The sequence below is a fragment of the Juglans regia genome, chromosome 7, assembly GCF_001411555.2.
Source record: "Juglans regia cultivar Chandler chromosome 7, Walnut 2.0, whole genome shotgun sequence".
In the NCBI taxonomy this organism is placed as follows: domain Eukaryota; kingdom Viridiplantae; phylum Streptophyta; class Magnoliopsida; order Fagales; family Juglandaceae; genus Juglans; species Juglans regia.
This window is the reverse complement of record NC_049907.1, coordinates 51,688,972-51,713,946: the sequence shown is the minus strand read 5'-3', so window position 1 is coordinate 51,713,946 and position 24,975 is coordinate 51,688,972. Positions and strand designations below refer to the sequence as shown.

The 24,975-nt window shown below is 35.6% G+C and overlaps 2 protein-coding genes across 4 annotated transcripts; both read left to right on the top strand.

Moving 5' to 3' along the window:
* The first annotated feature begins 10,093 nt into the window (after positions 1-10,093).
* LOC108991934 (laccase-12-like) lies at positions 10,094-14,074 on the top strand. Its single transcript, XM_018966361.2, has 6 exons — positions 10,094-10,412; positions 10,564-10,715; positions 10,911-11,155; positions 11,622-11,750; positions 12,512-13,471; positions 13,598-14,074. The coding sequence occupies exons 1-6, from the start codon at positions 10,287-10,289 to the stop codon at positions 13,726-13,728; spliced, it is 1,743 nt and encodes a 580-aa protein (XP_018821906.2). The 5' UTR covers positions 10,094-10,286; the 3' UTR covers positions 13,729-14,074.
* A 2,217-nt stretch (positions 14,075-16,291) lies between these two features.
* LOC108991882 (SNF2 domain-containing protein CLASSY 1-like) lies at positions 16,292-24,373 on the top strand. Of its 3 annotated transcripts, XR_001996231.2 has the most exons (7): positions 16,292-16,652; positions 17,729-17,845; positions 18,407-18,657; positions 19,666-21,063; positions 21,309-21,455; positions 21,833-23,821; positions 24,100-24,373. XR_001996231.2 is itself a non-coding variant. In XM_018966284.2 (6 exons), the coding sequence occupies exons 2-6, from the start codon at positions 17,794-17,796 to the stop codon at positions 23,756-23,758; spliced, it is 3,774 nt and encodes a 1,257-aa protein (XP_018821829.1). In that variant the 5' UTR covers positions 16,292-16,652; positions 17,729-17,793; the 3' UTR covers positions 23,759-24,373. The 3 variants fall into 3 exon arrangements, 2 of the variants coding, with proteins under 2 accessions (XP_018821829.1, XP_035548059.1); XM_018966284.2 differs by having other exon boundaries at positions 21,833-24,373; XM_035692166.1 differs by lacking the exon at positions 17,729-17,845 and having other exon boundaries at positions 21,833-24,373.
* The last annotated feature ends 602 nt before the right edge of the window (positions 24,374-24,975 follow it).

Here is a 24,975-nt window from a genome sequence, read left to right as displayed (position 1 = left end):
GGGGAGTGTACTTTCGGGATTGTATTGTACGGCAAGCGAGTGACCGAGTTTGGTGAGTGGGGAAACTCGGTTGAGTCAGCTCGGGGCGTTGCGTTAGGTTGCGAGCTGAATCTAGTTGGGCTTTTTTATACATGGAGGTGGTGCAAGGTGGCATACATGCATTATTTTGTCCAGAACCGCTGTTTCTGACTGTAGTTTTATGGGCCAACCTATGTTCATGTATCCTGGGCTGGGTCGGTCAGTACTCATAAGTCATGTTAATGGGCTGAGCTAGCCCAACCTAATAATGTCTCCATGGCCTGGGCCTACTTGCCAGCGCGTATTGTATTTTAGACCAACCTTTCTGTTTTTTTTTTTGTTGAAAAATGGACCGACCTTTCTTAATGTAGGATTATACAGGTTATAATAATAAACAACCCTATTAATTAATTAATATGGTAAAATGATTTGTTAAATATATTCCTTGCTTTAGTGAATCAGTACCATATATAGAGCCATTTCTAAATTTGTTAGCACTCGAATGCTAGATGTTGGATCTGTACTTCTTTTGGTTGGATGATTCTCTCTCTCTATGTCTGGGCTAAAAGAAGTTGATATTTATGAGGTTGGTGCATATATATATGTATATATATGAGTAATATTAGAGAGAAGTCACTACTATACCAGTGTACAATTTGCACTCACTGCGTGGCTGCTTCTAGTTGATTGTTCCCAACACTCACTTGGGGAGATGTGTGGTCTAGATGATACCACATCATGTGTACAAAATGGATGCTCTCAATAGTGGCTTCTATCTATATTTATTCATATATATATATATATATATATATACACTACACAAATGATTAATAAAGAAATAAGGAGATGATGTCAGCTTTTACTCTCAATGAAATTTAACATGTATCAGAGGGAAATCTCTAGAGTTTCTCGCTTCCGTTTCTCCAATGGCAACTTATTCCTCAATTTTTAATGGATGATGGAGAAAATCTAGTTTCATTGCTTGTATCCTAGCCACTGGAGAGAATTACCGAACTTCGAGTAGGTCAATGCTAATGGCACTAACAGCCAAGAACAAGGTCGGCTTCATCGATGGTACTTACGTAAAACCCTCTGATGTGAAGACTCCTCTATTTTTTGCTTGGCAATGATGCAATACTATGGTTTTATCCTGATTGTTGAATGTTGTATCTAAAGAAATTGTGGCTAGTGTTCTTTACTTAAATTCTACTGAAGAGGTATGGATTGATCTTAGATAGCGTTTTACGCAAAGTAATAGACCAAGAATTTTCCAATCAAAGAAGTCGATTACCTCTTTATCTCAAGATCAAATGATTGCTAGCGTCTATTATACAAAATTAAAGGATTTATGGGATAAATTAATGAACTATAAGCCAATACCAAACTGTACATATGGTGCCTTGAGAATCTTGCTTGATTTTCAACAGCAAGAACATGTGATGCAGTTCTTGATAGGGTTGGATGAAAGTTTTTCTCAAGTTCGAGGCCAAATCTTGCTTCTTGATCCACTTCCACCTATAAATAAAAAATTTTCTCTTGTATTTCAAGAAGAGAGGCAAAAGGAGATTTTTTCTATTGGATCTTTCGCTGTTGAGTCTGCTATAATGGTCAGTAAGGCAATTCCTAGTAATTTTCGTGGTGGAAAGAATTATATGCCCAAAAGAAATCGCCCAACTTGCACACATTGTGGAATTCAAGGTCACATTGCAGATTAATGTTACAAGTTGCATGGATATCCTCCTGGTTTTCGGTTCAATAATACGAAAGGAGTTTCTACTCTGTCTGTGAATCATGCCTCTGGTTTACTCAATCAACCCACTGAATATGAGATTGTACCTAAGTTTGATATTCCTCACCTTCCAATCACTACAGAACAATGCCAGAAATTGCTTTCCTACTTGAATATTCATACCTCTCCTGCACCTCAATCCTCTACTCATCAAGTAGGTATTTTGAATACACCCACACAGGACCACCTCTTTACTTCCAGCTTAGGTATTCTTGGTAAATCTTTTGTCAATTGTTCCATTTTTTCTCATAATAATTTCAACAAATATGGTTGTTTTTGGATAATTGACACTGGTGCAATTGATCATATGGTCAATTCTTTATCCTTTTTAACTTCTCTTCCTACCAAAGTTAATGCATCTGTTAAACTTCCAAATAGATCCAATATTTTTGTTACACATATTGGAAGTATTTGACTATCCCATACATTAACTTTGGACAATGTTTTATATGTTCCCGATTTTGCTGTCAATTTGATTTCAATCTGCAAATTAATCTCTTCACTACATTGTTGTTTGATCTTTCTATCTGGTTTTTGTTTTATTTAGGACCTGTTAAGCTAGAAGACAACTAAAGTGGGTAAAAAACAAAAGGGTCTTTATTACTTGCTCCAAACAGTTTTAAGATCAATTTCAAGTACCCCATGAATTTCTTTTTCTACTGTTGCTAATAACTACGTGAATACTCATGTTTCATACATTGCTTCTCCCAATCTCAATTCATTTACCTTTGTGCCTTGTAGTTCATTTGATATTTGGCATTATCGTCTAGGACATGCTTTATCTTTTGTACTCCAGCTGTTACAAAATAATGTACCCCACATTACTTCTAACTCTGATCTTCTGTGTATTGATTGCCCTTTTGCAAAGCAATGCAGATTACCATTTCCATCAAGTCACATTCATACAAAATGTGCTTTTGATCTTATTCACTACAATATTTGGGGACCATTTTCAATCCATTTTCTTGATGGTTCTCGCTATTTCTTAACTATTTCTTAACAATTGTAGACGATTACACTATGTGTGCTTGGATCTATCTTATGTCTCATAAATCTCGGACAAGATCTTTGCTTCAAAATTTCTTCTCTTTGACTCAAACACAATACAATGCTACAATTAAAGTCTATGTTCAGATAATGGTGTTCAATTCAATATGAGAGATTTTTTTTTTGCATCCAAAAGTGTCATTCACCGACTTAGTTGTGTTGAAACACCTCAGCAAAACTCTCATAGTTGAAAGAAAATATCAACATATCTTGAATGTAGCTCGAGTCTTAAGGTTTCGGGTTTCACTTCCCTTTTGTTTTTGGGGAGAATGTGTTCTTGCTTCTGTCTATCTAATAAATAGAATACCTAGTACTTCTTTAGGAGGAAAATCACCATATGAGATGCTATTTGGTACTCCTCCTTCTTATGATCATCTAAAATTTTTCGGTTATCTCTGCTTTGCATCTGCTCTCAGACATAATCAATCCAAGTTTGCATCCCGAGCTCCTCCATGCATCTTCCTAGGATATCCTCATAGGATTAAAGGGTACAAACTTATGAGTCTCACAAATAAGTATGTGTTTGTTTCTAGAGATGTAGTTTTCCATGAGTCTATATTTTCTTTCTCAACTTTATCTTCCAACTCTTCTACAGAATTTTCTCACTCTTTACCTATTCTACCCAAACAGATACTAGTTCTTTTGAATCCTCATCTATTTTTTTCTTACTCACATCCTATTATTAATACTATCCAAATAGATAATCCTCCTACCCAAGCAGATAATTCTTCCTCTTCCTTTCTTAGAAGATCAACACGCATTAGGAAATAACCTGGTTACTTGCAAGAATTTCATTGCCAATTGGCATCCTCTTCTTCAGCCTCTTCATCCTTTGTTCAGAATACAAGTCATACTCAATTTCAACTTGGTATTAAGTATCTTTGTTCTTCTTATCTATCTTATGACTATTTCTCTCCATCTCATAAAGCTTTTTCATTGGCATTGTTATCACATTTTGAGTCCAAAATTTTCCATGAAACTGTTAAATATTCTCACTGGCGTGAGGCTATGGTAGCTGAGAATTAAGGTTCTAGAGGAAAATCATACTTGGTCTGTCATTGATTTACACCCAATAAAGTTCCCATAGGATGTAAGTGGGTTTATAAGGTCAAGTACAAATCAAATGGTAGCTTGGAGCGCTACAAAGCTTGGTTAGTTGCAAAATGGTATACCCAAAATGAGGGCATTGACTATTCTGAAATTTTTTTCTCCTATAGTTTAAATGGTGACAATTTGGGTATTACTTTCATTAGCTGCAACTCATAATTGCTATTTACATCAACTAGATGTAAACAATGTATTCATATATGGTAATCTTCATGAGGAGGTCTATATGACAGTACCTCCTAGATTTTTTTCAAAATTTGACTCTTGAGTTTGCGAGTTGCATAAGTCATTGTATGGCCTCAAGCAAGCCTCTAGACAGTGGATTTTCTAAGTTTTCAACCACTTTGCTTATAGAAGGTTGATTGGGCATTTATTGTATCTCACCATTACAAGACCATACCTCAGTTATTCAGTTCAGGTTTTAAGTCAATTTCTTGATCAACCTAGACATCCCCACCTCGATGCTACCAATAGAGTTTTGAGATATCTCAAGTCAGCACCAAGTCAAGCCTTTTTCTTTCCCACAACTTCCAGCTCACATCTTAAAGTGTTTTGTGATTCTAATTGGGTTGGATGTCCTGATACAAGGAGGTTTGTTACAGGTTTATGTATTTTCCTTGGAGATGTTTTAGTTTCACAGAAATCAAATAAATAAAGCATTGTGTCTCGCTTCTCAGCTCAACAGAAGCTGAATATAGATCCATGGCAGCAGCTACTTGTGAATTTTTTTGGCTTCTTCACTTGCTCACAGACCTTCATATTCCCCATCCACAAGCTGCTCTACTTTTCTGTGATAGTCAAGTAGCTATCCACATAGCTGTTAATCCTATATACCATGAACGTACTGAGCATATAGAAATAGATTGTCACCTTATTAGAGAGAAGATTCAAGCTGGGATCATATGTACTCTACATGTTAAGTCTCATCACCGACTTGCTAACATTCTTACTAAGCCTCTTGGCTATGTTCCTTTTACTAATCTTCTATTCAAGATGGGTGTTCACAATCTACACACTCCATCTCGAGGGGGTCTATTACAACTTCCAACTTAGCATAAGATTCTAGAAGTTTCTCATTTGTAAATAGTTCAAGATTTGAAACTATTTAAGTTGGTTATCTTACACTGCCTTATTCACATTGTATATATATACCATACGAATGATTCATAAATAAATAAGAAGATGAAGTCAGTTTTTACTCTCAATGAAATTTAACAGTTGGAACTATTGGCCTTGGTACCTGTAGTTCTACTTCAGAACTATCTTGTTCTAGCCTATTTTTGTTGGGATCCTTTTAAGTCTTGTTTGGATATTGAGACGTGATAAGAAATTTATGAATTATAATAAAATAATTTATAAATAGCAGTAACATGGTTTGATTTCAGATGTTTTATAGTGTTTTGATAAATGAGAGGAAAAAAATTGAATGAAAAAATTATAAAATTAAAATATTGTTAAAATATAATATTTTTAGAATTTGAAAAAGTTTAATTATTTTTTATTTTTTGTTTAAAAGTTTTAAAAAATTATAATGATTAGTTAAAAATTAAAAATGAAAACAATTTAATTAGATGATAAGATGTGTTTGGTATCCTAGTTAATGTTCATGTGTTTGAGAAGTAAGATATTTAATAATAATAAAATATTAAATAATTATGAATAATAAAAATAAAAATAAAAAATAATAATAAGATATTCTACCCTCAGGCCTCACCCCATGCTTTTAGTGGCAACAGGCACGCGGTACATGACGAGATAGTGACCAGTTGACAGTAACACTTCATTGTCGCTGACTAGAATGATATGAAACTTTTAGTCTAGATCAAGCAAACGTGTCGAGGCGGAACAGGTCACAGAGATATAGTCGTTGAGTTGTTTAATTCTTGTTGTTGCTTTCATTTCTGTTATATTACGACAAGTTGCCTTGTTGGTAGATGTTGTTGGTGTTCCTAAATAACTTATAATTAGTTAGTTACTTTCTTGAAAAAGAGAAATGCTTCAAACTTTTTCAATTATGAATGAATTTAATTTATGTGCTTGACAAAGGACTGGAAATAATCTTGCATATTAGACAGCCGCTGCACAACTACCACTAGCAAGCTCAAAAGGAAAAATGAAATAAACAAATGAAAAATATGGTGGGTTGGGAACAATTATATATATATATATATATATATATTTTGGAGAAAAATAAGAACGAATGCATGCATATATTGCTACGTACTGCATGTTACCTCGTGAGTCTTGCTATAAATTTGATTTTGACATTTCATGAAGTATTGATCATTCATTCATGATCTATATACATATATGCAATTTCTTAATTAATTCTGATCAGGCCTTAATTAAAAGCACATGATGAAGCCAGTTATCAAGAAAAGCAAATAATGAAAGCATGACTAGTATGACAACTCAAATGAGCTTTAGTTAATGGGTACGGGATAATCATGAGGTGGATTAATAGGTAGCTAGGGCAACCCATCACACACATATTAGGGAACGGTTTCGGATGCATTAGTCTCGAAATGCATCTGACATAATGATTTAAATTAAAATAAATGAAAAAGTTAGTAATTTATTTATCTAGGAAATACATATATATACACACATATATTAGGAAACGGTTTCAGATGCGTTAGTTTCGGAATGCATTTGACATAATAATTTAAATTAAAAATAAAAAATAAAAAATTTAGCAACTTATTTGTCTAGAAAAAAAAATATAAGGTTAAAGAAAAATAAATAATAATGATATATACATAACACATTGTATAATACATTGCACAATAATATTATAAAATAAATATATTTTTATAAAATAATATTATTTTTGTAAGATATTTTATAAAAATATCTCTCAAAATATAATTATATAAAATATTATAAAAAATATTATGTATAAATCATTTTCCTTTCACAAAAGTCATGGGTGCTGCGCTATCGTTTTGGGTACGTAGTCTGAGCGTGTGAACTATACGATCCCAATTATATATGGATATGACAGTTCAGAGAGCAGATAGATTTTAATTTTATACAAGTAATTAATATTAATTCGCACCCACCCATAACAACCAATGAAAATGAGAACCCAATAAAACCAGAACTTAAACAGCCCAATTAATAAAGCAACGCAACATGAAAGAAGAAAATTGGTTATTGAAAGACAACGCGTGCGCTAATGCCAAAACAGCAAATAGAAAAAAAATATATTGAAAATGTAAATCCAGATGGAAATATATGAATTTATGTGGTTCAATATAAGATCTACGCCTATAGATTGTTTAGTGGGTAAATTTATTACAATAGAAGTATTTTATAGTCTCTTATGATGATCTCTCGTTTCTTTCTGTACAACTGAGGTCGAAAATCTCTTTACTTGGAGAAGATAATATCTCTAAAACTCTCGTCACGAAATTGAAGAAGATGATCTATCTATCCTCGATCTCCTCCCGAAGTCTTTCTTTCAGATCATTTTTTTATTGTATCATTGTTAATATATAATAAGTGATAAAATTCAATTTTATGTCACTTCTTCATTTTATGTCTGTCTTGCTTTCTTTTTTCAACTTTTTCTCTCTCTCTTTTTTTTTTTTTTTTTCTCGTTAGTTCGTCCATTTTTTCTAACATCATGCTTTTTCTTTTTATCTTGTCTCCTTTCTCCATTTTTCCGCTTACCTCCTAATAATGACCACCCTTTAATACTGGGTTGCCTGGTGTATCTGGAATTGCTATTTTTTCCCTTCCACATGCAGCAGTCAATAATATAATTGGCAATTAGCTAGGAACTGGATCTATCTGCTCTTGGGTAAAATTTTTCTTTCGAGTTATATATATCTTCAGTACTTATTTGCATTAATACTGAAATGACTTGTCATGTTTATGTACAATTAATTTTCTTCTCAAGATTCTCAAAAGTCATAACAAACTCACCCAACTTTGTTAATCGTGCATTTCATTCTTGTTCACCTGTCCATTTGCTAACCATCTCTGATCTCACTCTATGGTCTTTATCCCCGACATCCTCCAAAGGACCAAAAAGGTGTTTTGCGCTAAAATACATTTGCACTGTGGGGTTTGCCGCTATCACTCACTAATTGCATCATGTACGTAGCTATCCATTCTGGTAAACAACTAGAAGAAATTGACAACTAGGACGATATATCATTCTTCCTTGTGCTTTAAGAATCAACATATTTTGGAAATTTTCACACTAATTGTTCTTTAATTAATTAGGACCAAAATATATATGCATTCACACACACATATATATATATATCAAACAGTAAAGCACATGAGATGGACAATTGTTCATATACTTCCAGGCCGGTCTTGTTTTGTTTATATATCGAACATGCAAAATTGCATAAATTAAAAATAAAAATCCACACGAATGAATATATATCCATTGTCGTATTTATGATATAATATATTAAATTGGACAATGCTATGGTAATCAAATCTCGTGCCCCCAAGTGTACCCATAAGGTGTATTTATTTATTTTTAACATTTGTGTATTTATTTTTAAATATATTTTTTTAAAAAAATACACAAATATTAACAAATACACTTATCGGTTAACTTTGGAGCATGGATTCGGGCAACTATCATTTTTCATGCTAAATTTATTCTACACATGATCATGATTGACCCATATGTACTAGTCATGTTGAGTGACAGGCTACCTATATTTTCTAACTAATTATGGAGTACTCCGTCGATCTAATTTATCATGCGCTTTAATTATCTGTTCTAACTGAATTGCAATAGAACGCTAAGAACCCCCCCATCACATAATACATTTACGTTCTTCTGTTAGATATTTATAATTGTAATAAAAGAGTATTTAATTTTACACTTTTTTTTTTGGTTTCCTTTGAACGAAGACTTGATTTAGTCGGTGGTTATGGTCTACAGATTAAAGCGAAAACTAGTATAATAATTAATCCAGCTCCGACGTAAGTAGCTGATCATGGTCTGTACGTGCGTACATCGGGCTAACCAAACCGCGATCTGATCATGAGTACGTACGTACCCTAAATTAACCCTTTTGGTCATGTCATTGTATATGCAATTAGGACATCCTCTAGAAATTGAAGGCATTGTTAAAAAGTATTATATATAATAGAATAAGAATATATATATATATATATATAAATATAAATTGAACATACGCGCGATGTGGGACGTACGTATAAGTAGAACTTAAAAGTTGGTATTATTTAATTGCGGCCACCTTCTCATGTATAAGATGCATGTAATTAAGGTCCGAAGTAGTACTCTTATAAATAAGTATTATTAATTAATTGGGTATCCTCTTAATTCAAAGCAAATAGTACTAATGTACCATTTAGATGGGCTGGATGGGGATCCATTTAATTATGCGTGCGAATGAAATCTTAAAAGATCACTGGCCCACCGCCCATGCATGGGACCTTAATTAGGCACTCCATTTCATTATTTGTCGCTGTATCTATATAATATTATATATTATTTTCTGATTTATCCTGGTTGGGTTATACTTGTCATGACTGTTTATTTCTTCGTTTCCACGACTACAATAAATAAAATTAAGGACAATCTGGACAAAGTGCACGAGCTATACATGACTACGCCTTTCTGATGATCAAAGTCATTAATACCTCGATCGAGAAAGGCCGAGAGGAATTAATTAAACTCCAATGATTATATTTTCAATTAGTCAGATAAAATATACAAACTTCAAACAATTTAGCAATGATCTTTCAATAGCATAATTTGCTCATAAACATATATAGTGCTCGGTACTTAAAATTACTTTTCCAAAAAAGAAAAAAAGGAAAAAACATTGATTTCAGACTTTCAGTACTACTGATCTCGATCTTCTAATTCATGATCGTATGTACTACATTATATAATTAGGTGCAAGCAAAACACGATCACAGATCATCAAATTATATATATGATCGATCAGTTTAATTTCATTTTCATATAAAAGACATAAAACGTGCCTTTCACAAAATCTCAAGATAATTAATAATGATGGTTTGCAGAAATTCAACCCCTAAATTAAGAAGGAAGACTTGTCAAGCAAGCGTTCAATTGTGAAATAATGCACGTCGGTATAGGCCAGTGGGTGCAACTACTTTTTTAGAGTTGAACTAAGTTTGCCCCGGTATCTGACCATTTTCGCGAATCAAAACCTAATCTGCCAACCTCAAACAACTCCCTCTCTCCCCTCTAAATATCTTGATCTATAAAAGAGGCTCTCTTGTCTCTCACATTCCTCATGAGTATTAGCATTACCACCTTAACCAATATCATACAGAACAAAGGCTTAGTAGAGATATGGAGGCCCTCAACGACATGTTTGCCAATTCTCGGTGCTCTTTCGTTCTCTTTGGTCTGTTTGTTCTCTTTGCTTCAGCAATGACGTCCTTGGCACACGCCAAAACTCAACAGCATGAATTTGTTGTATGTTTCCTCTCTCTTCTTCTTCTTCTTATTATCATTCTTCTTGATCATCGATCTTTTTCTTCTTTTTTCACAGCTTATTTCTGCATTGATCTTCTTCCTCTTAAATAGTACTGATCATTTCATCATCATGTGATTTGGCATGAAATAGATTCAAGCCACACCAGTGAAGAGGCTGTGCAAAACCCATAAGAGCATCACAGTGAATGGGCAATATCCAGGTCCAACCTTGGAAGTCAATAATGGTGACACTATGATTGTTAAAGTCACTAACAAAGCTCGCTACAACGTCACCATTCACTGGTAATATATAATTGTGCATGTTGATCACCGTTCACGTACATTAATTTATATGAATATAATATGTATATTTGTAAATACATACAAAGAAAGAAAACTATATATTAAGTAATTTACTTTATAAATATCCTTCATGAGGAATTTAAATTGCACGTGTACGTACAGTTAAAATGAAGCAATATTATTATTGCTTTGCAGGCATGGGATTCGGCAAATGAGGACAGGATGGGCAGACGGGCCAGAATTCGTGACCCAATGCCCGATTCGGCCAGGAGGAAGTTACACCTATCGTTTCACTATACAAGGACAGGAAGGGACATTGTGGTGGCACGCTCATAGCTCATGGCTTAGAGCCACCGTCTATGGAGCTCTTATTATTCGTCCTAAAGAAGGAGATTCCTATCCATTCACTAAGCCAAAGCGTGAAACACCCATTCTTCTTGGTACTTAAATTATATAAAAAATCTTTGCAACCTCTTAAAACTCTACACTTCACGTTATTTTTAATTTTTATTATTTTTTTATTAAATATTTATTATATAAATAATGAATAGAAAATTTGAAATAATTTAAAAAGAATAAATTCAAAAAAAAAATTAAAAATATTAAAAATTTTAAAAAATATAGAATTTGAAGTGTGGTGAAAATTGTGTAGCAAAGCTCTTAGTTAATTTAGTACTCCACTAATACTCTATCTCATGCAGTCATTCATGATTATAATTAAAGATGAAAAACAAAAGTGACACTAATTCATTTATATAAAGTACGTACGCGCGCAATAGCTAGCTGGCTAGCATGCAGTATGGAGGAAAAATAAAACAGATAGATCGTGATTTATATATCATGATAATATTTGTAACGCTAATCAAACAATTAGTTAACAGTGAAAATAACACCGATGATTTCCAGGTGAATGGTGGGACGCAAACCCCATCGATGTTGTGAGGGAGGCAACTCGAACAGGAGGAGCTCCAAACGTGTCGGATGCGTACACCATTAACGGCCAACCTGGTGATCTTTACAATTGCTCCAACCAAGGTTAGCCTCTATAAATTAATCTACAAACCCGATCTTTTTTTTATTATGTGCCATGTAATACATATATACGTACGTATATATATATATATAGATAGTCAACACGTGAATTAACTTTATGACGTGGATATGTAATATATATATATATTAGACAAAATTATAGAGAATTATTATAAAAAATAATATTTACAATCATAGAATGCATAAGAGCGGTGCATCATTTTTAAAAAAATTAAATAAATATAAGATTTACATAAAAATATTAAATTTTTTTATAATGAGATCCACTTTTTTTTTAAAAAATATACAATATATATACAACTCATAACTAGAATAATATTAATATTATGTATAAATTTTAAATAAACAAATTCTATATAAATTATTATAAAAAAATAAATCCTACTAATAAAATGTATTTTTTAAAAATAAAATCTAGTTTTTTACGATGACTTTTCTAAATCTTTTACCAATCATTTCAATTTTGTTATTACCACATTCACGTGTGATTCTGAAATCGACTGGCAGAGCATACGTAGGTAGAGAACTAACCTGTCAAATATAGAGACAAATGTGTACGTGTAGGCATTACATAGGGGCTTCTACAAAAATCTTCTTCTTCTTCTTCTTTTCTGTTTTTCTTTTTCCCCGAGACCACTATTCTAATTACTGAAAATGAACTCCATAAAATTACTGACCTTATGTGTCCCTCTTGAATTCAAGAAAGATGACCTGCATGCTGCTTGCATTGCATATATATGCAGACACTTACATAGTCCCAATAGACTCCGGCGAGACCAACCTCCTCCGAGTCATCAATGCCGCCCTGAATCAACCGCTGTTCTTCACGGTTGCCAACCACAAGCTGACAGTTGTGGGTGCGGATGCCTCCTACACCAAACCATTCACCACATCTGTCCTCATGCTAGGCCCCGGCCAGACTACTGATGTTTTGATCAATGGTGACCAGCCTCCAGCTCGATACTACTTGGCAGCTCTTGCCTATGCCAGTGCCCCAAATGCACCATTCGACAACACCACCACCACCGCCATTCTTGAGTACAAGTCTGCTCCTTGCGCTGCCAAAAATTGTTCTGCAAGCAAACCCGTCATGCCCCCTCTACCGGCTTTCAATGACACAGCCACTGTTACTGCCTTCAGTAAAAGCTTCAGAAGTCCCAGGAAAGTGGAAGTCCCCACTCAAATTGATGAGAACCTCTTCTTCACAATCGGTTTAGGCCTCAACAAATGCCCGAAGAATTTCGGATCCTCGAGGTGTCAGGGCCCCAATGGAACGCGCTTCACTGCGAGCATGAACAATGAGTCTTTTGTGCTCCCATCCAACATCTCCATTCTGCAAGCTTATCAGCAAGGAATACCTGGAGTTTTTACATCTGATTTTCCAGCAAACCCACCACTAAAATTTGATTATACAGGCAATGTCAGCCGCTCACTCTGGCAACCTGTTCCGGGGACTAAGGGGTACAAGTTGAAGTTCGGGTCAAGGGTCCAGGTCGTGCTGCAAGACACCAGTATCTTCACCCCAGAGAACCACCCAATTCATCTTCACGGATACGATTTCTATATCATTGCGGAGGGTTTTGGAAATTTCAATCCCAATACTGATACAGCCAAATTTAACCTTGTTGATCCACCTCTTAGGAACACAGTGGCGGTACCTGTGAATGGATGGGCCGTCATCAGGTTTGTCGCAGATAATCCAGGTAAAAATTACCAAGAAGTTCATATAGATCATTACAATATCCAATATGTTATCAACTATCTCAAAGATATGATTAATTCAGCCATCTTATGTGTTTAATTAAAACTCACCTGTTTGGCAAACGTAGGTGCCTGGTTATTGCATTGTCACTTGGATGTTCACATCAACTGGGGCTTGGCTATGGTGTTCCTGGTAGACAACGGAGTTGGAGAATTGCAGTCTATAGAGTCACCTCCGACGGATCTGCCACTTTGTTAAGATCATCTAAAGAAATTCTACAATATTCATAAACCCAGTAACGGGGGTTTCTATTCTTCAAATATTAGTATACGCTCTCTCTGTTATTTTCCCTGCATTTAGGGGGACCCAGTTCTTGCTTTGTTTCATTGTTCTTTCTTTCAGATAGATAAAGTGGGTTTAGATGTGATGGTGAAGTGGTAGCAACACTACCAATGTACCATCAAATTGAGCCTTAGACCCATGTAACGTGTTTCTTGATTTTAGATTTTTGCTTTCGGCTTTAATTCGCTAATATTGAATACAAATTTGAAATTTTGAATATACCTGTGCCGTCCAAGTTTAATCATTATAATAGTTCAATTCATATCCTTTGTATATACAGACTAACAAAATGAGTAAGATTATAAACGGAAAGCAGCCTAATCATAGATTGGCAGATATTGAAGGTATCCCTGCTGTCTGGTATCTCTGAGAAAATATTGGCCTAGCAAGCAAAGCCTGAGAGAGAAAAAAATGGAGTCTAGCTCCAATTTAAATGGAGAGACTCATGATTCAAACAACCAATATTCCTAATATGATGGCGATTGGAAATACTACTCAATTACATAGAAAGCTCAATGTGTGATGCTGAGCGTTTGCATTTTATCAACTTTTCTGAAGAGGAAATGAGGAATATCCGTTGAGCATCAGAACCCATATATAGTCTCAGCTTCCCATTAACCAATAATAATAAAGTAAAGAACCCACGGTCTATTTTCCAAACACAGCACTTTTTTCTTTTATTATTGGATTGATCTTAGCTAAAATATGGAGAACTCCCCACTCTGAATTTCTGAAAGGAACCCAACAAAATCCGTAATCTTTGCTGCGCCTTAAGCAGTAAAATAAAAGCACATCCATTCTCGTGAATTTAAAGTGCATTTGAAAACTTTCTTCGATAAATAATAATAATAACTTCTTTCTACTTAAAAATATAATAATAACTACTTTCACAATAGTAAATACCTTTTATATATATATATACACATATATATATATTTCTAAGCAAGTATATTATAAATAAATAAAACAGTTACATGATACAAGAGATAACAAGGTGGGAGGTCCAAACATTCATCCTAAACCAGCTAGTACAACACAAAAAAAAAAAAAAAAAAATTGGAGCCAATGACTTGACCCCTACCCATTTTTCATAGGGGGAAGTCGCCTGAAGCGGTTTTGTATAGTCCGATAAACAGACAATAATACTATGACTAGAAGTCGCAGTGAATGGATTTGTACTGCATGTTGTTGAACTAGATTGACTGAATGAGACTTTTAGGCAGACTCTCTCTGGTGCGGCAACGTGTAAGATCCATGTGTAGTTTGGACTGCGCGTGAGACGCACACGCCACTCTTTTCGACGATCTGCTTTTGCCATTCGAAAGATCGGCGTCTAGGGAGTCTTGCAGTGTGGTGTGTGGCAGTCGTGGGTGGTCGGAAAGCATTAGATCGATACTTCTCCGTACTACGGCAGAAAAACGAATGAAAAATCGAAAAAAACACGGTAGAATAGTGTCAAGACTATATAGACGGTAGAAGGGTGGAGCTGCTCTGGACTTTGAAGGTAAGATTTTTGGACATTAAGTAGAGAACGTTTTCGCTGGAGAGAGAAACTTACTTTCAATCGGTCGTGGAGCATATTAGTTATATATATATATATATATATATATATATATATATATATATATATATGTGTGTGTGTGTGTGTTTTGTCTCAAAAAGTTACATTCAGAAGAAAAGCCGAATTTAATTGTCTAATTTATATTTCAATATCCCCTTAATTAATTAGTGGACTCAATTAATACATAAGAATATTTAATTAAGAGTTATGATATTTTCAAGTGAGTATAATGTAAATATAGAACTTGCTTTGTGACCCCTTCCAATTATAACAAATTCAAAATACAAATACTTATTTATGTTAACTAACATATAAAATATTTTCAGAAAGTATCCTTCATGCATATTCTAATATCATATGAAATGTTATTACTTCGAATTTCTTCCTCCAGAGACATAAAACAAGATACAGGTGAACATAATTTTAATGAATAGATTTGAAACTCTTCGTGGCCTGCATCTAAGAACTAATTTGAATTTTAAAATTCTTTTCTATAAGTATAATTTATTTTGAGGGATTAAATTGCTTAGATTTTACCTAATCTGAATTGAATCTTTAATTTATATCCCAAACGGGAGATCTGAATTTTGAGAATTTAAAACAATCTATCAAATAAAAAAAAAAAAACAAGGGTGATAAAGTTTGGGTTAGCCACTCGGCCTTTTAGCGGTCCAACATTTGAAGGGACGGGTGATTAATGGGCTACATAGCCCACCGACCTGAATATACAGCACACACACTTGTGGTTCCTCGAAAAAGTCAACAGCCTCACAGAAAAGCAGCGTTTGACTATAAGGTGTCACGAATTCACAACCACTTAAGTTATTTGGTCGCGCACACACGAGCGTGTTGTAACTCACATGATCATCATAGATGCGCCTCCAATGTTCCCATAAAAACAATCAATCAGAACCGTTCCTTCACTTGAACATTCGGTTCCAGTTCCACCCTCTCCCATTTCCACTTCATCTACATCACCTGCCCTTTTCCGCGAGTGACTGTGTTCCAAGCTTTCTCAGCTACCTCTTTTTACTCATGCAAAAGCACTAAAGTCGAGGATTTCCGACACACCGCTTGTAGGTTTCTCCACCTCACTGTTTCTCACTCACTCTCGTCCTACCTTGTATCCACTTCTTTGCCCAATACATATCCAGCCTCAACATAGCTGCGTTTCTGTTTTTTTCTTTTAAAGACCTGGCCGTTATCTGATTCCCAAGCACCAAACTCGCCCCGAATCTGACTTTCATTTCAGACCCAGAAAATTTATTGGTTTTTTGAGGTAAATTTCCGTCGACTCTGTTATTTTTGTATTTTCCTGTGTCTTCCTCGCAAATGTACTAGTTTCTCTTCCGCACGGTTTGTACTATAGTTTGTTGTGCTTCCCGAAACTGTGAGTTGATTTCGTTGGTCTATATCGATGGATTTTCGTATTGTTGTACATGTTCCGCAATCAATCAGTCTTTCTTTAAAAGAAAATTAATTTTTTGGATATTTATTTATAACATGCATTTTTGCTATGAGAAGTAAATTCTCTCTTTTGATCCATCGTTGCATATAAGAACATTTTATGCTGAAATCTGACACCATATATAATTTGTGGACTCTCCCGCTAATAATCTGAACATTATTATTATTGTTATTATTATTATTATTAACATTATTAGTTTTATTAGTATTATTATTATGTTTTTGGATCAAGGAATATCCTGTTCTATTAATAGGAAAAAGTGGCTATTGAATGTTATCAAATGAAAGTTAGCGGCTAACGGGTAGATTCTAGAGTTGCATCTTTGAATTCATTATTATCTTTTTGGTAGTGGGAGTCTTTAAAGCCTTTACTTCTCCCCCTAGAGAGCACCCTCATATGTAACACTCCAAATATAGCATCAACATAATTGACGTGACAAATATTGATATGTCTGTCCAATCAATCATGAAAAATAATTGGATTTACCGCATGCCACGTCATAGGTGTAGCATCGACGTCATAGGTGTTACATAATGATTCATGTCGACGTTACGAGTAGAATTTTCCTTTGGCATTAGGAAAATTGAAGTAGAATTTAGGAGAGGGAAGTGGGGAGCTGTGGATCCACCCAATTAATTTGGGTTGGATGTTTTTATGACAGTAATCTTGGATTAGTAAGGTTACATAAAATAAATATGAGACAGTGTCACTCTTCTAAAATTGAAGTAAGTTAATGTGCTATGAAGATGATGTGGTATGCACCTTCTTGTGCTTTAAGCAGTACGATCTCCCTGTGATGCTGTTAGCAGTGGGATCTTGTGTAAAAACTTCCCACCTTAATTTTCAAATAAGCTTGGGTTTGAAGTTCGCCTGTCTATGTGATGCAGATATGTCACTTTGTACCAGTTACTGTGATATTATTGAAAAAATTGAGCCTGTTAGCTAGTCAACAATGGTGAAGAGAAGGCATCTATATCAATCCAAAAATGCATTTGATACTTATCGTAAGCATCGCGTTCCTCCCTCTCATTATTTGATGACCTGTATTCTCTCTTTCTTTTTATTTTGAATTGAAACTATACATGTTGTCTACAGCTTTTGATTTCTGGATAGGTCGGGATTATATTGACCAATAGATAGGCATTGGCATTTTGCTGTCATGATTTGGAAGAGTTTATACATACAGATACCAAAAGAGAAATAAAATGCTGTCAAATTTCCTTCAATGATTTTACTCTAAAACTTGTTCTGAAATATGCCAATATGTCACCTGGCACTTGAAACCCCCACAGAGATTTTTTGAAGGGGAGGAGTGGGGTCCGGGGAGATTTAAACCAGGCCAAGACAACTGTGGCTGGGTCATTGTCTCTACCGGTGAATAGGATGGAATTATCCTATACATGAAAAATTCTATGGAATCATAAGAAATTAGTCATTCTTGAACCCTGACTTTGATTGCTATGATTTGACCGGCTGTATCTAATTTGGTTGATCTGAAAAATCCATGGAATGATTTATGTGGTTGCCAAATATTTCTCGGAACTTACTGCTTTTCAATCTGATAGCTTTTGAAGCACTTTTCTTTGGCTCATGGGAGGCAGTGGAGTTCATCAGAATCATGAATGGGACTATGACCGTGCATTTTGTGGATAATCAGTACATAATTCAGGAGAAAAGTCCCTTCTCAAACCTCCGCATAAGGTCAAGGCAAGCTACTTTATCTGACTGCACCTGTTTTTTGAGACCCGGCATTGATATATGTGTGCTTTCAGCATCTCGACAGCCAAAGAATTCAGATGAAGAAAAACGGGGCCCCGTAAGTCTTTTTATCAGTCTAGTCTTTCTAACCTTGATTTCTCCGTCACAGCTTCAACAGAGCAGCATTGACGTCCTGAATGTTTTTATAGGTTGTGTATGTGTATTATTACTACATAATACATTTATTTCCTACTGACAAAATCAAGCAATCTTGTTGCTTGCAAGTCCCAAGTTCAAGTCCACTTTTTGTAGTGTTGCGTGTGTCTCTGTGTGGAAGTATATGTTTCTGTACTTGTAAAAATGCAGAGCATTTTGCTTTTGTCTTCAATGATACTTCTGTGGAAGTATATGTTTCTGTACTTGTAAAAATGCAGAGCATTTTGTTTTTGTCTTCAATGATACTTCAGTGACACGGTTTATTTTATTTATCATTGTTACTCTCTATTCTCTTATTGAAACTATGTATTGAAAACTCTCTCAATTCCAAAATATCTCTCTCTCTCTCTCCCTCCCTCTCCCTCCCCTGCCAACCTTTTGTACTTCCAAATTTTGGGGTGATTGGAACTGAGTTGCTAATTTATTTCTTTTTACTTCTTTGATTTTAGTAACTTGAAATCTTTTATGATTATAAGTGTATTTGACCTAGTAGCGTAGCACATTCTGGTGCCAGATTACTACCTTAGAAATCACTTGTACTTCTTTAAAAGGAAAAAACTTTGGTTTGGTACTCTTTTTGTGCTCTAAAAGAAGGGCAATGCGATTTGAAATTTGTGATGGTTATATTTTACCTGCTAGAGTAACACATTCTGGTGCTAGGTTACTAACTTAGAAGTCATTCATACCTATTTCCCTATTTACTTGAAACAAAAGGTAAAAAGGGGGGGGAGGTGTTCTGGTGCTCTTTTGAGCTCTAAGCAAGGGCAGGTGCAATTACCAGAATCAAGTTATTTTGATTGTGATTTCACTTTCCTAGTGTGCTCAGCTTGTATATAGATATTATCTCTTTACAAATTACTTGGCTTGTTTTTTCATACATGTTGATTGACAGATTCTCTTTATAATATAGGTGTGGCTTGATGCTAGAATAAGTTCTGTTGAGAGGAAGCCTCATGAAGATCAATGCTCATGCCAGTTTTATGTTAACTTCTATGTTAACCAAGGCCCTCTAGGTTCAGAGAGAGGAACACTCAGTAAAGAGGTTAACATTGTGGGAATTGATCGAATTTCCATCCTCCAAAGGCTTGAAGGAGTTCCTTGTGAAGATCAGCACTATCGGTGGGCTTCCTCTGAGGACTGCTCTTCTTTGCCCAAAACTAAATTGTTTCTTGGGAAATTCTTATCTGAGCTTTCATGGTTGCTTGTTGTATCAGTTTTGAAGCATATAGCATTTGACGTAAGATCTGTGCAAAACAAGATTGTCTATAAAATTTTGGGAGCTGATGATGATAGCTGTACATCTGACTCTGATAATTACTTAAATGCTGTAAATTTCAGAGTAAAAGATGATATTTTGGTGCCCAACATGGTACAATTTGTTCCAGCAGATGCCATTGAGGCAGGCCCAGCTTGTGGAATGCCTGAAGCTGGATCGCCATTTTATGATCTTATGGAATTGCGACGTTCCAAGCGTCGAAATGTACAACCTGAGCGCTTTCTTGGCTGTGATAGTGCTCCAGAGATAGATGTTGGCTTTGTCCGAACCAGGCCATACAAGGTAGACCAGTGTAGAGATGACGAGATGTCATTACCACTGTCTTCTCTGTTTCATATGCATGCAAACCGTTCAAAAGAGCATAATGAGGGTAAACCAAAGATCCATGCTCAAAGAATAAAACCCTTTGAGGATCTCCTAGAGTACAAACAAACAATCAAATCAACGGAGGTAAAATCAAGCATGGCTAGTCAAACAGAGCATCAAACTGAACTTGCTATTATTCCTCTGCCAGACGAAAGTGGCCCAATAGCCTTTGAACACCATCATCATCTTGCCAAAAGTAATGGAAATTATGAAGAGATCAATGACCATTCTGACCGGTATCATTACATGAATAGTACCCCTAAATTACAGAGAAAGAAAATTTCTGGCTTGGAGGATATGGAGTTTGAAGGTAGATGGGAAGGAAAAGCTTCTAATCGAGAAGTGCAAAGAAAAAGATCTCATTCTGTATTTTCTAAAAGGGATAGATTTTGTGAAGAGAGGAATTATCAGAAGAGATCCTTGAGTGCAGGTGCATACAAGGATCTGATAGATTCGTTCTTAAAGAACATGGATACCACCGTCAAGAAAGAAGAGCCACAGATCATTGACCAGTGGAAAAAAAGTAAGGACACAAACAGCTTGGACCAAGGGAGGGAGGTGGAACCACCCCCCGATGAGAATGAGGAAGAGGTCTCAGAAACTGAAATGTTGTGGAAAGAAATGGAACTAGCCATGGCATCAAGTTATCTTTTTGAAGACAATGAGGTAAGAATTATTAACCTTTTATCAGGGTCTAAGTCTCATTTTGATCCTCAGTTGATGAGGGGTGTGTGTGTGTGTGTGTGTGTGTGTGTATGATATCTGTTAATGACATGTTCTGGAACCTCTGGTCAAGCCATGAGAGAACGGTGTAAAGAAAAAGAAGAAGATAAATGTGTAACTTAATCTCTTGTAATCTTAGATGAATCTGCATCCCTTAAGGCTCATCAGTCTGATAAAATGATTTTCAGGATTCAAATGCTGGAGTGTCAACTGAGACCATGAACAAATCAAATGACTATTGCCAGCATGAATACAAGTTGGATGAAGAAATTGGAATTCTGTGTTGTAGATGCGGCTTTGTGAGCTCAGAGATAAGAGATGTTTCAGCACCCTTTGTAAGTTTGGAAATCATTAATGAATATTTTTAAAATTTCAAATCTGGTATCTTTTTTCACCTGCGCTCTAGATGGAGGCAGTACAGCTATGATATCCTTTTGCTGCTACATGTGCTGAATATGCATGGGAGAAAATGTTCAGTATTGCGAAACCTATGAGAGAGTATTGAAGATATGTGATCCTAGAATATAATGTATCATTTTCATTGCAGGCTATTCATTTGCATTAGAAAATTTACACAAATGCCTCGGAGTGAGGCCAAAATTAGTTGATTAGGTTTATCCATGATCATACCTCCAGCATAGGAAGATTAATGTGAGGTTCCAAACCGTGTATTTGTTTCACAAGATATCTGATTACTTGTTTATTTCTACAGATGCAATACACATGCTGGAATACAGATGAAAAGAATTGTAATGAAGAAGATTCAGTGCATAAGCTGGATGAAGATGAGGATTTGCATCTCCTTTGTCGTCAAGTTTCCTCAGATGTGCATTTATCAGAAGAAAATGAAAATGTATGGGCTTTAATCCCTGAACTTGTAAAGAAATTACACCTCCACCAAAAGAAGGGTTTCGAATTTCTATGGAAAAATATTGCTGGGTCTTTGGAACCATCACTTATGGAAAGGGCATCCAAGAAAACTGGTGGTTGTGTTATTTCTCATTCTCCTGGAGCGGGGAAAACCTTTCTCATTATTTCATTCCTTGTTAGCTATTTGAAATTGTTCCCTGGAAAACGACCCTTGGTTCTTGCTCCAAAGACTACACTATATACCTGGTACAAGGAATGCATCAAGTGGGAAATTCCTGTTCCAGTTTATCTAATTCACGGTCGTAGAACCTACAGAGTCTTCAAGCAGCATTCACAGAAATCTGTGTCCTTTCCTGGAGTTCCAAAGCCGACTGATGATGTCATGCATGTTTTGGATTGCCTAGAGAAAATACAGAAGTGGCATGCACACCCAAGTGTTCTCGTCATGGGTTATACATCATTTCTAACATTAATGCGAGAAGACTCCAAGTTCGCCCACAGAAAGTTTATGGCTAAAGTGCTACGGGAAAGTCCAGGGATATTGGTACTAGATGAAGGACACAACCCCAGAAGTACAAAATCAAGGTTGAGAAAGGTTTTGATGAAAGTTGAAACAGACCATAGAATATTGCTTTCAGGTACCTTGTTTCAGAACAATTTCTGTGAATATTTTAACACCCTGTGTTTGGCAAGGCCCAAGTTTGTAAATGAAGTTTTGAAGGAATTAGACCCAAAGTACAGGAGGAAAAAGAAAGGGAAGGAAAAAGCTCGCCATTTGAGAGAATCCAGAGCAAGAAAGTTCTTTTTAGATCAGATTGCAAAAAAAATTGATTCAAACATAGGAGAAGAGAGGATGCAGGGTTTAAACATGTTGAGAAATCTCACGAACGGATTTATAGATGTGTATGAAGGTGGAAGTTCTGACAGCCTCCCAGGTTTACAGATTTACACGTTATTAATGAATTCAACTGACATACAGCATGAGATTTTGGTAAAACTGCACAAGATAATGGCAGGATACCCTGGATATCCACTGGAATTAGAACTTTTGATAACCCTTGGCTCAATACATCCCTGGTTAATTAAAAGCACAGGCTGTGCTAGCAAGTTTTTTAGTGCGAGGGAACTTATGGAGCTTGAAAAATACAAGTTTGATTTGAAGAAAGGATCAAAAGTAAGATTTGTTTTGAACCTTGTGTATCGTGTTGTCAAGAAGGAGAAGATTCTGATCTTTTGCCACAACATTGCACCTGTTAAATTGTTCCTGGAGTTATTTGAGAATATCTTTGGGTGGCAGAGAGGTAGAGAGGTTTTGGTCCTTACAGGGGATTTAGAGTTGTTTGAGCGAGGAAGAGTGATGGATAAATTTGAGGAACCAGGTGGAGCCTCAAGGGTGCTGCTTGCTTCGATTACAGCTTGTGCTGAGGGCATTAGTTTGACAGCAGCTTCTCGGGTTATAATGTTGGACTCAGAATGGAACCCTTCCAAGACAAAGCAGGCTATTGCACGGGCTTTTCGGCCTGGTCAGCAAAAAGTGGTTTATGTGTATCAGCTATTGGCAACAGGAACACTGGAAGAAGGCAAGTATCGTAGGACAACATGGAAGGAGTGGGTCTCAAGCATGATTTTTAGTGAGGCATTTGTGGAGGACCCTTCTCGCTGGCAGGCTGAAAAGATTGAAGATGATATTTTACGGGAAATGGTGGAGGAGGATCGTATGAAATCATTCCATATGATCATGAAGAATGAAAAGGCTTCAACAAGTTGACATGGGGTAAAACTATCCTCTATTATGGTAATGAAAGTGTAGTTACCCATCTTTCCTTTGGAGGTTCTCTCTCTCTCTCTCTCTCTCTCTCTCTCTCTCTATCTCTCTCTCTCAGATGACTTGTGGCATAATTCACATCCGATCGAGTTGATTTTCGTGCATGTAGCTTTGATTACATTCATCAAGATGACTTAAGTCTCATAATTTTATGCACCATTCATTTGTGCAAAGAAAAATTCCATTTGCAAGCCTCCTTTTTGATATACCAAACACTTCACTGATGTATAAGCTTGCATGAAAAAATGTGTTTTAAATTTCTTATGACTGGCTTGGTTCTACAGTAAGCAGTATGTTCCAGAACACCAGGTTGAGCAAGATGTGCTTTAATGGTAGGGGATGTTGCTGATAATTCTGTACACCTATCCCGAAATGCTCTCTGAGGATTATATGGAACATCATTGTTTACAATGTAGTTTTGTCGTTGATAGTGTCAGTGCAAAGAAGCCAATTTTCCGAAGGTAATCAATGTATCAGCTGGTTCGCGCGAATGGAGTACAGACTCGGTCTATTGATTACTTTTGCCACAGACTTGTTCAAATAAAGATATTATTTCCTTCCTGGTCTTATGTTTTTGTTGTCCACACATTGCGCTCGCAGAGAGAGAGAGAGAGAGAGAGAGAGATTTAATTAATATTTTTTAATTCAAAAAACCATTGGCTAATTTGAAAATTAAAATATAATTAAATTGTAAAATGGTTGGATTCCAAGACGTACAGCCTCAAACATATATAAACTAAGATGGTGGGATTAAGTCTGGAACTTGGATTGAATAGATTCTCTTGATAGAAACTTCTTTGAACCAAAAAACACATCAAGTTGGCATAGTAAATTAGAAATATGGCAACTTGAAAGCCAGCACTAAAACTTTTTCCTCTTTCTCACCCACAAACCCTGCCAGATTTCCTCGATTCAGAAAATGGGGGCAGGTGAGCCAGCCTGCTTTACTATATAGTATATACTATTTTCCATGTCGATACTAGTGATCCATGTAAGTGCCAAAGTAACTGAAAATCTAACTACTACAGGTTTTGTTTGTTGTAAATGTTTTTTTATTTCTACCAGATACACTGCACATGATTGCATTTGTCAACTGCCATAGACATGCAGCTAAATCCAATAATTGACATGATATTCAAGTTAAACAAATGAAACAAATT

What these genes read in the sequence shown, in the direction of transcription:
- LOC108991934 (XM_018966361.2), top strand. Translation starts at nt 10,287, where the DNA reads ATGGAGGCCCTCAACGACATGTTTGCCAATTCTCGGTGCTCTTTCGTT. An exon ending in TGAAACACCCATTCTTCTTG is followed by an intron (nt 11,156 to 11,621) that starts GTACTTAAATTA and finishes GATGATTTCCAG; the next exon opens with GTGAATGGTGGGACGCAAAC. An exon ending in TTACAATTGCTCCAACCAAG is followed by an intron (nt 11,751 to 12,511) that starts GTTAGCCTCTAT and finishes ATATATATGCAG; the next exon opens with ACACTTACATAGTCCCAATA.
- LOC108991882 (XM_018966284.2), top strand. Translation starts at nt 17,794, where the DNA reads ATGGTGAAGAGAAGGCATCTATATCAATCCAAAAATGCATTTGATACT. An exon ending in ATGAAGAAAAACGGGGCCCC is followed by an intron (nt 18,658 to 19,665) that starts GTAAGTCTTTTT and finishes TTTATAATATAG; the next exon opens with GTGTGGCTTGATGCTAGAAT. An exon ending in GAGATGTTTCAGCACCCTTT is followed by an intron (nt 21,456 to 21,832) that starts GTAAGTTTGGAA and finishes TTATTTCTACAG; the next exon opens with ATGCAATACACATGCTGGAA.